At 38.2% G+C, this 9,911-nt stretch overlaps 1 protein-coding gene across 1 annotated transcript in view; it reads left to right on the forward strand.

The window, feature by feature from the left end:
- EIF2B1 (eukaryotic translation initiation factor 2B subunit alpha) overlaps positions 1-9,666 on the forward strand; it is a 47,262-nt gene extending 37,596 nt beyond the window's left edge. The window contains exons 8-9 of the mRNA XM_082251536.1: positions 4,672-4,797; positions 9,478-9,666. Of these exons, the coding sequence (XP_082107662.1) occupies positions 4,672-4,797; positions 9,478-9,633 (282 nt within the window). The 3' untranslated portion in view covers positions 9,634-9,666. The remainder of the gene's footprint in view (positions 1-4,671; positions 4,798-9,477) is intronic.
- Positions 9,667-9,911: the final 245 nt, after the last annotated feature.

Below are 9,911 nucleotides of genomic sequence, written 5' to 3' on the forward strand. Positions count from 1 at the left end.
TGGGAATCATTTAAAGGGGTTGTAAATGCAGTGCTCACAATTACTGCCAGCCCTTCTGCTAGGACAAAATGTACTATACAGTGTTTGTGCTTTTTGTTTTTTTTTAATACTTCTTCTAAATACTTTTTTCACCTTGCCAAACACCGGTCACATGACCGCCCACTGCTTTTTCACTGATGTATGCACTACAGAGGTAGGGGCTGAGATCTCCCTCTGACGTGTGTGGGTGGTCATGTGACCGCAGATCAGCGAAGTGAAATAAGGCATTTAGAAGAAGGATTTTAAAAAAAGCACATTCACTGTATAGTACATTTTGTCGTAGCAGAGGGGTTGGCAGCAATTCTGAGCAGTAACTTTACTGTCGCTCAGAACAGCAATAGAAGGAGTGGGGCGGCCCACACACAGGAGCTGACAGGCAGGGGAGGTAGAGGGAAGAGAGTAGTGCTGTGGGCTGGCGAAGGCATGTAAACTGACAACTGTAATCAAGGCCCAGTAGGCATGATTACAGTGGTCATGACACACGGGGAAACACAGGAACAGGCAGGATCAGCCAGGTATTTTAAACATGCTTGAAAGGAACATGATCATTTTTTTTTGTTTTGTTTTTTGGGTTACAACCACTTTTTAAAGGTTTTGAAAATGCACAAATTTGTCAGACAAATTTACTCTTACCTGTCAATAAAGGCCTGAGAGGACAGAAACTATCATCTACTGTATCTCAACAATCAACGATTGTAGGAGGTACAAAATGGAGCCCACAAACAAACTAAACTGGAGCCTTTCCCCTGCAGTACCCCCTAGTGGCAGAAATGCCTATTTCTCTTGTATGAGAACTGCTTTGAGAAGTAAAGTGTTACTTGAACTGTATTTCAGGATGTGCTAGTCTTCAGCTGAAAGCACTTGCAATAATTTAAGATTTTACATTTTTCCGAAAACAAAAAATAGCTTTGGAAAAAAATTTTTTTTTTTTTTTATTTTTTTTTTTTTAACCCAATGTTTACGTTTCTTTTTCCCCAGGCCTTACCATCTCTACATGTGACATTGCCATCTCTCTTACTATGTACTTAGTAGAGGTGTGGCTGATAATCTCAGCTAAAACCAGCATTTCTTTAAACTACATGGGCAGTCCAGAGCTTATATGTGACCTGATAATGGCCTCTCCCAGCTGGGATTTGTTAGTTTTAGCCAGGGAAAAATGAACGTGGCTTTGAAGCTGCCAGAAAATTCAAAATTTTACTTTCTATAACAAAGCTAAAGCCTGCATTCCGCTATAATGGAAGCATTCTAAACCACCCCAGTAAGTGTTTGGTTATGCAAAATTGAGGAAATGTATAAGATGGAGGACTTTCTTGCCTCTTCCAACCATAGAGAAGAACAACTTTGCAAAACCTGGACTGATTATACCTTTTTTTCTATTTTTATAGCTATTCAGAAGATCTTGCCAAATGAGAGGGGCATGTCTCATATTTGGCATGTCTGCTGCGGCTAGTGTAAAACCATTGCGAGGGGGAAGACCTCAAATTGCATTCCTCCCCCTTTCCTCTCTTTTTTTTTTTTTTTTTAATGAACGGCAAATGCCTACCCTTTTTTTGCACCATAAAATACATTAAATTACCCCTTCCTTTTTTTTCTGTAGAGGTGAGGTTAGACCTGGTTGAAAATGTAATCACTGTTTTGTAATTATGTAGCGCTACCCCATAGGAGCTGCTGATTAGGATGGGTCCTCTGTTCTGTGCCTCAACCTTTTCCAAAAACCCCAGCCCCTCTAATACACTAGGTTGAGTGCATAAGCATACAGTATCACAGGAAATCACTGAAAGTAATACTTAATAGCTCTTCAAAGAAAACCGGCACCAAACCAGGTAGTAAAGGCAAACATAATAAATTGTCACCCAATATGATTGGTAACTAGGCAATCATTAAATGGATTAACAATGGTAACATAATTTAGCATTCAAAGTGATTACTAGTAAGGACTAGGCATAAGATTACATTTGATGTCCAGATCAGCATAAACTGTAACCAGGCCACCTCAACTGCAGCAGGGAACAGTGGTAACCTTTACTCTAACAAGGGCTTGAACTATACTGCCAGAGTGCATTCATGGCAGCGATGCTAGCCCTAGTCCAACTGGTTGTGGGAACAAAGGGCAGAATAATTACTATGGGGGAGGCAGTCCTTTTTAAGATGTTTTCTTGCCGGCTATCGTTGAGGCCCTTTTGGATCATTGATGCACTTAACAGTCTCAGTTAACCTGCATATAGGTATGCTATAGTCTCAACACAGCTGCAAGGTAGATGTTTTGCTGAAGTGGTAAAGATTTGGTATAATGCAGTATAGGGTTGGTATAAGTGCAGTCTAGGTTTGGAATAAGTACGGCAAAGAATGCACTATGGATTGGGTACATTTGGTGTCCTGCTCTCAGTGGCTCAGTCCCTGCTAGAAGTATCCAAAATGGGCGAAAAGCCCTCACACTAGTCCCTGGGATGCTGTGATGACCTCTTGCCGTAGAAGTGGGACCCCCATGGTCTCTCCCTAAAGGCCTCCAGTGATCAGCGGTGGGAAGCAGAGGGTGGGTGTATGCTGCAGTGATGTGGATGGTTCTTTACTTCCCCCGGGTGTCTTCACTCCCAGTCTCTGCTGGTATGGTCTCCCGATGGCAGGCGAATATTCAGACACCGGTGCTCTCTCTCTAACTCCCTTGTTGCCAAGAGGAACGACTTTCCCGAACAGTTTCAAAAAGATCATCTCTCCACTCTTCCTACAGCACAGTAAATTTTGGGATCTGTAGTGAAAGCAGTCTATAAGTCCTATTTTATGGCTGCTGCCTTTAAACTACAACTCTTATGACTCTCGGTGCTCTGCATAGAAGTCTATGGACTTGCTTGGCTTCAGCTCTCTGAAGAATGGTGCAGCATAACATCAGTATCTCCGTAGAGGGAGAGAAGAATAAAAGGTCTCTGTCTTCATATTGCTATAGCCCCTGGTTACCTCCGTAACCATGCTTTGGTATTGTCCAGATTCTGTGCACCTTTTTGTTGAGTTTTCACACTGTCTGATTTCCTCACCTGTTGTGCTTATTTTAACTTACTGTGTACTTTGTATTTTAAGCATTAGGAAAAAAAATGTTCACTTTCTAGCAAGATAGTAGTACCCTGGGGATGGGACTTCTGGGAACTCAAGAGTTTGCTGAGGTAGTGTGATTATTCTTCTTACAACATTGGGACTTCTAGAGGGAGACTTACTAAAAAAAAGGAGTGCACAGAATCTGGTGCAGCTGTTCATCTTGGCCAATCGGCTTCTAATTTCAGCTTCTTCAATTAAGGTATGACAATAAAACCTGAAATCTGATTGGTCTCTATGCAGAGATGCACCAGATTTTGCATGCTCCAGTTTTAGTAAATCTCCCCCAGAGTGTATTAAGCAGATCCACTCACTTAACCATCATTTAGCAAGTGTGTTGACAAAGCGTATCTCTATCTACAGAACAGAAGCGTGTGAGGAGGTGAGGTAATGTTTGTGAAAATATTATAATGTATATTGTTGACATGAGGGCTGTGTGTGTGTGTTTTTTTTTTTTTTTTTTTTTTTTTTCTTTCTTCATAAATCTGGAATGTGTTGTATTTGTTTTCGTATTTCCCATCAAAGGCTCTATACAATCTTCCCTCATCATTTTAAAGCTCATTTGAGGCTTCATCAAATATTACTATACAGGTGCATCTCATAAAATAGAATATCATCAAAAAGTTAATTTATTTCAGTAATTTAATTCAAGAAGAGAAACCCATATATATAGATGCATTACATACAGAGTGATATATTTTAAGCATTTCTTTTAATTTTGATGATTATGGACTAAAAGTGTACCAACACCAGCTGATGACATAGCTCCCCGAATCCTCACGGACTGTGGAAACCTGACACTGGACCTCATGCAACTTAGATTCTGTTGTTGTTATGTAATATTCTAATTTTCTGAGATTCTAAATTTTAGGTTTTCACTAGCTGTAAGCCATAATCATCAAAATTAAAATAAAGAAATGCTTGATCACTCTGCGTGTAACGCATCTATATAAAATATGAGTTTCACTTTTTGAGTTGAATTACTGAAATAAATTAACTTTTTGATATTCAGATTTTTTGAGATGCATCTGTAATGCAGCCAAGCTGCATAAACTGCATTAAGGTATACTTTTTACTTTTAGCATTCCCATTTGCTGCAGCAAGGGTGGGAATAGTACACACTCCTTGAGTAGCCCTTATTTATTCGAGCACTGGGAAGGGGTTGTGTTGAGACCCAAACCACAGTGCTTTGTTTTTGAGCAGTGCTCAGACACTCTATAATGATGCCATCACAGGGTATTTCAGCCCTTTTCTGCAACAAATATGACTGTTAAAAACAAAAGCAGCCCTATATTACTGTTTATGCTGCCAGACTGCGCTACAGTAATAATTGATGAAGCTTCAGTGAGGCTTTGAACTTACAGAATGTTACATTTTATGTTTTGCTCTCGTCTGCAGTATTCTGTAACTGACAAAATATGTTCTATTATTCATATACTGCTGAATAGAAAAGGGCCATATTTAAGTACTTCTAGATCAATAGTTGAATACTGTATTAAAAAAAATTGCTGCCAACTTTTACATAATTTCTATATATTTATCACACAGATTGGTACAAATCAGATGGCAGTGTGTGCAAAAGCTCAGAATAAACCATTCTATGTGGTAGCTGAAAGCTTCAAGTTTGTACGTTTGTTTCCTCTAAATCAGAGAGATGTCCCAGACAAATTTAAGGTAAGAGAATTTTTTTTTTCAGTAGGTAACGTGTCAGTCTCAAAAAAAATTACACTTTATAGGTAAAGTTTGGTGGACTTAGTCACCCTTTGTTGACTTAAAAAAATGATATATCTTAAATATTATATTTGTTGTCAAAAATACTATATATATATATATATATATATATATATATAATTGTTACAGATTAGATACAGATTACACTGCTAAAAATGCTGTAAATTATGCAAAGATTCTACAAAAATAAAAATTCAAAAAACACTTAAAATATCATGTGCCCACACTCAATATAATGTAAATATTTATACCAATCCCTGTATTTCAATGCATGCTCAAACCATATATGAATGCTGGCGCGAGTTCCCATGTATAAACAAAGGTTTTACCATAATAACCCACAAACACAGGTAGAGGTGGGGGTGTCCTGTGTAGTGTGCATTCTCAAAAAATAATCACTTGAAATCATTTTCAGACAGAATGCATCTAGTAGACATGTATGTAAAGAGAGGTGAAAATTCACTGCTCTTATGTAACAAAGTCTACCCATAGACAAAGCAACCGTCTATACTAAAAGGTTGAACAATTGCAAGTGTGATTCTACAATCGCTCAGCTCCGATAAATGACACACCACAACCTGCAGGGAAACAGTCTGCCAGATGTAAAAATGTTTAAACCGCATAATAGTATTCCAGAACTTCAGACTTTAATGCCCTTCCTGTATCCATCTAGAAGTGATTGCATTAAAAGGAGCATGCAAGTGTTGTACCTAAAAGTAACATCTACACTACTTTTTGTAAGGCCGGGTTCACACATATGCTGCCTCGGGTTTGTGCCTGTGGTCCGATGCGTCCCTGTTCACTGGTTAAGGGGCGAATTTGGTCCGAATTTTTGCCTGAATTCACACCTGAATCCGAGCCAAAGACACACAGGAACCTTTTTGAATGTGGACTGCGGCCAACCTAAACCTTTATGAACCGGCTTCATTGAGAACTGTTCGCACTCTAAAAGATAATAAAAGTACAGAGGGCGCAGCAGCCTAGCGCATTACCTTTGCAAAAATATATTTAAAAGAAATCTGGTACATCGTATTCCCAAACAAAAGCATTGTTCAAGCGTGATAAAAATATACGGTATATACACACAGTAATGCATATATATGTGTAAAACAGTCCACCAAAAGTCCTTGCAGCATATTCTACTCTTTGGAAGCAGTAGTGGGATGTAGATCTCCAAATGCTGCTGACGCGTTTCGAGGGTGACACCTCTTCCTCAGAGCCAAATTTGGAATGCAAGTAGCTAGTTTTATAGTCACATGGTCTCCGATACTGGCCTCATCCACAGAATGCAGGCCAAAAAAAACCCAATGACCCTATATGTATAAAAACATATAAAAATATAAATTTGCATACATATATACATACAGATCTACATATCTGTATACAGATGTGTTTATAATGTAAACATATAGATATGTAGATATGTATGTATGTACGTATGTATGTGTATATGTATATATGTGTGTGTGTGTGTGTATATATATATATATATATATATATATATAATATATATATATATGAGAGTTTATCTGGGTTCCCTGGCCTGTTTGGAGTGGCAGCACAGCCAAAACAGTGGCTAGACAAGGGGAATTAGGAACACCTATTCCTCCATGTAACCAACTGCTAGCAACTCTCAAGCGCAGGAGCATTTACTTCGTCTAGCTGTTCGCACTTGCCTGTTATGTGAATTGCATGCGGGGAAACCTGCATCCAATTTGCATATGTGTGAACCCAGCCTTACTGTTGGATGCGTCTCAGTTCAGTGTAAAGATAATGATAGATGCTTTAAAATCAGGCCTATCATGAAATCAAATGTGTTTCCATGTAATTTTCTAATTTCCTAATTTTCTGACCTTGCAACTTCCTTTTATCTATGAGCTGGGAAAAGTGCCCACTATAAAAGAAAAGTCATGTACTATCATACAAGTACAGATGGGTTCTTCATCCCTAAACTTTTTAAATGCTATAAAGCCATACATTCTGCACAGTTAGCCAACATTGCAAGTTCTGCTATTCTATTCTAATATTTTAAGATTCTTCTGTTGAGCATTTCCAAATTGCCTCCGTATTTTAGCACCACTTCTCAAATAACCTACAAATTTAGCCTTGTCAACTTGACAATAACTCTGTAACTAATTTGCTTGCCTAAAATAGTTTTTTGGGATTTTTTTAGGGAAGAAAAAAAAAATATATATATATTTATATTTAGTTAGTTAGTAAGAATCAACAGAAGAAAAAACGAATATGGTTCACTAGAGAGGTAAATCGGATAGTAAATGAAAAAAAAAAATAGCAGCATATAGAAGATTCAAGGAAACAGGAGTTGTAGCTGACAGAGTATAAAAACAGACAAAAGGAGGCCAAACACATTATTGGTGCTGCCAAAGCACAGAAAAAGGAGGAAATTGCTAAGACCTTTTTTAGGTACAATAGGGATTTGAAGGAAAAAATACAATGTGATCATTAAAATGAAAATTGGGCACAACAATATGTTGAGGTTGACCTGGATGTAGCAAACCATTTAAACAATTACTTCTGTTCAGTCTTCTCAGAAATAAATTGCACTTACAATACCAAGTTGGGGAATCATATTGGTTCTAGTAATGACTGCCTATTTTTAGGATTTCTGGAGACAGGTTGCAGAGAAACTGGCTTGGTAAAAGTTAAAAAAAAAAAGCAATGAGCCCTGATGGTATTCATCCCAGCGTTCTAAGAGAACTTCCAGATATAGTTGTTGGGACCATTAACGGATCATTTTTAATCAATCTCTTCTAACAGGAGATATTCCCCATGACTGGCCGACCGCTAATATTGTACTTTTCCACAAGGAGGGCAGCAAGGTAGAAGCTGGCAATTACAGGCCAGTGGGTTTAACATCAGTTGTAGTCAAGTTATTGGAATCACTCCTGAAAAGAAGGATTAGTGATCACTTAAAAATACACAACTTGCTGGACCAAAGCAGCATGGCTTTACTGGGGGCATATCATCACTAATCTGATTGAATGTTTTGACTATATTACCAATGTTTTGGACCAGGGTGGTGCTGTGAACATTGCATATCTTGATTTCAGCAAGGCATTTGATACAGTTCCACATAATTATCTAATACAAAAGTTGTACAAGCTAGGACTTAACCCTTTGATGGTTCCGTGGATAAGCAGTTGGCTAAAGGATAGATACCAGATTGTGGTTATAAATGGGGTTCACTCAGGATAGAGACCAGTCACTAGTGGTGTACCACAAGGCTCTATACTAGGTCCTGTTCTATTTACTCTGTAAGTGATCTAACTAAAGGTTTGCTGGACAAGGTATGTCTTTTTGCTGATGACACAAAATTGTGTAATAGGGTTTGATATCCCTGGTGATTTCTGTAACATGGGACATGATTTTGGCATTGCTGGAAGATTGGTCAAAGCAGTGGAGACTGCAGTTCAAAGTTTCTAAATATAAAATATTGCACCTAGGGAAAAATAATTCTCTGAGAGAGTAAATCATTAGGGATACAGTGGTGGCCAGCACTACAGAGGAAAAAGGTTTGGGGTACTTATTTCAGATGATTGCAAAATGAGCAAACAGTGTGACCAGGCACTGGGAAAAGCGAATAGAATTCTAGGATGCATCACTAGGAGGGTTTTCTCCAGCAGGAAGAAAGAGGTTCTGATTCCCCTATATAGATCTTTAGTGAGCCCTCATTTAGAATGCTGTGTCCAGTTCTGGAGACCTAACACAAAGATATTGAAAAAATAGAAAGAGTCCAGAGACGGGTAACAAAAATGGTGAAAGTTTTTGGGGGATAAAACATATTTTTGAGTGACTTCAGGAACATAATATGTACAGTCCTGGAGGAAAAAAGGGAAAGGGGAGACATAATTGAAACCTGTGAATAAGGCTCAGGAGGGCAGTTTTTTTTTTTTTTTAATATGAAATCAAAACCAAGAACATAGGGACATGACCTCTAACTGGGGAAAAGTTCCAAAATCTTAGAAAGTATTGTTTTCAGAAAAGGGTATTTGATGCTTGGAATAAACTACCAGCAGAGGTAGTGAGACAGTCGTCAATCAATGGCTTCAAACATGCTTGGGAGAAAAAGTTCCAAGGTTTAGACAATAAGGTTAACAAAAAAAAAAAAGTATGGGCAGACTCTGTGGACTACTCCCAGTTTTTTTATGCCATCACTTTTCTATGTTTCTATGTTAAGCACTCTACTAGGGACACATCCACTTATAAGGCCACACTAAACGTCGGATATTCTGCTACAGACATTTTAAACACAGTGGACACTGCCAGGAAATGCTAAACATGGAAGATTTAATTCCAGGAACATGCAGAGCACATAATGCATTAGGTAGGGAAATGCTGTCCACATTCAAAAACACTCTCTGGGGCAACTGAGCACATAGGATTCTCTTCTAAACACATGGCCATAGATGAAGTTCTCTGATAAATGGGGTAATCTGACAAATTCAGATATGCTTGTGATATGGCCAGATATGTTGTGTGTTTTTATTATAGAATGTTTTTGCTTATTTCTTGGTATAGGCCATAAAATCTGAAAATTAACTGGCATTTTAAGATGACAACCAATAAAAATCTACTAATATGTTGTGTGTTTTTTTTTTTTAGTACAAAGCAGATACGCAGCAGCAGAAAAAGGACCTCATGAAAGAGCATCCCTGGATAGACTATACCTCCCCTTCCCTAATTACACTGCTCTTCACAGACCTGGGAGTCCTGACTCCCTCTGCAATCAGTGACGAACTCATTAAACTATACTTATAATATTGTAATAAACATTTATAATCGGGAACAGAAGTTGTGTTTTAAAGTTTTATATATATATGGATATCCGTGCAAATCGTCAAGAAATAAAGTTGACCTCCATACCATTAGCCAAGTACAGTTGAAATACTTGGAATGTGAATAGTTTTACCTGCTAAAGCATTTGTTATTTTGTTTACCTAGTTTTATAATCAAGGCATCCTTGTCAGACAGCACGGCCTGGGCCTGGATTTCTCAACAGTTTATGCTTTCGCCAAGTCTAGAGCCTGTCCTAGGTT

Source organism: Pelophylax lessonae, assembly GCF_965119305.1.
Source record: "Pelophylax lessonae genome assembly, chromosome: 1".
NCBI lineage: Eukaryota > Metazoa > Chordata > Amphibia > Anura > Ranidae > Pelophylax > Pelophylax lessonae.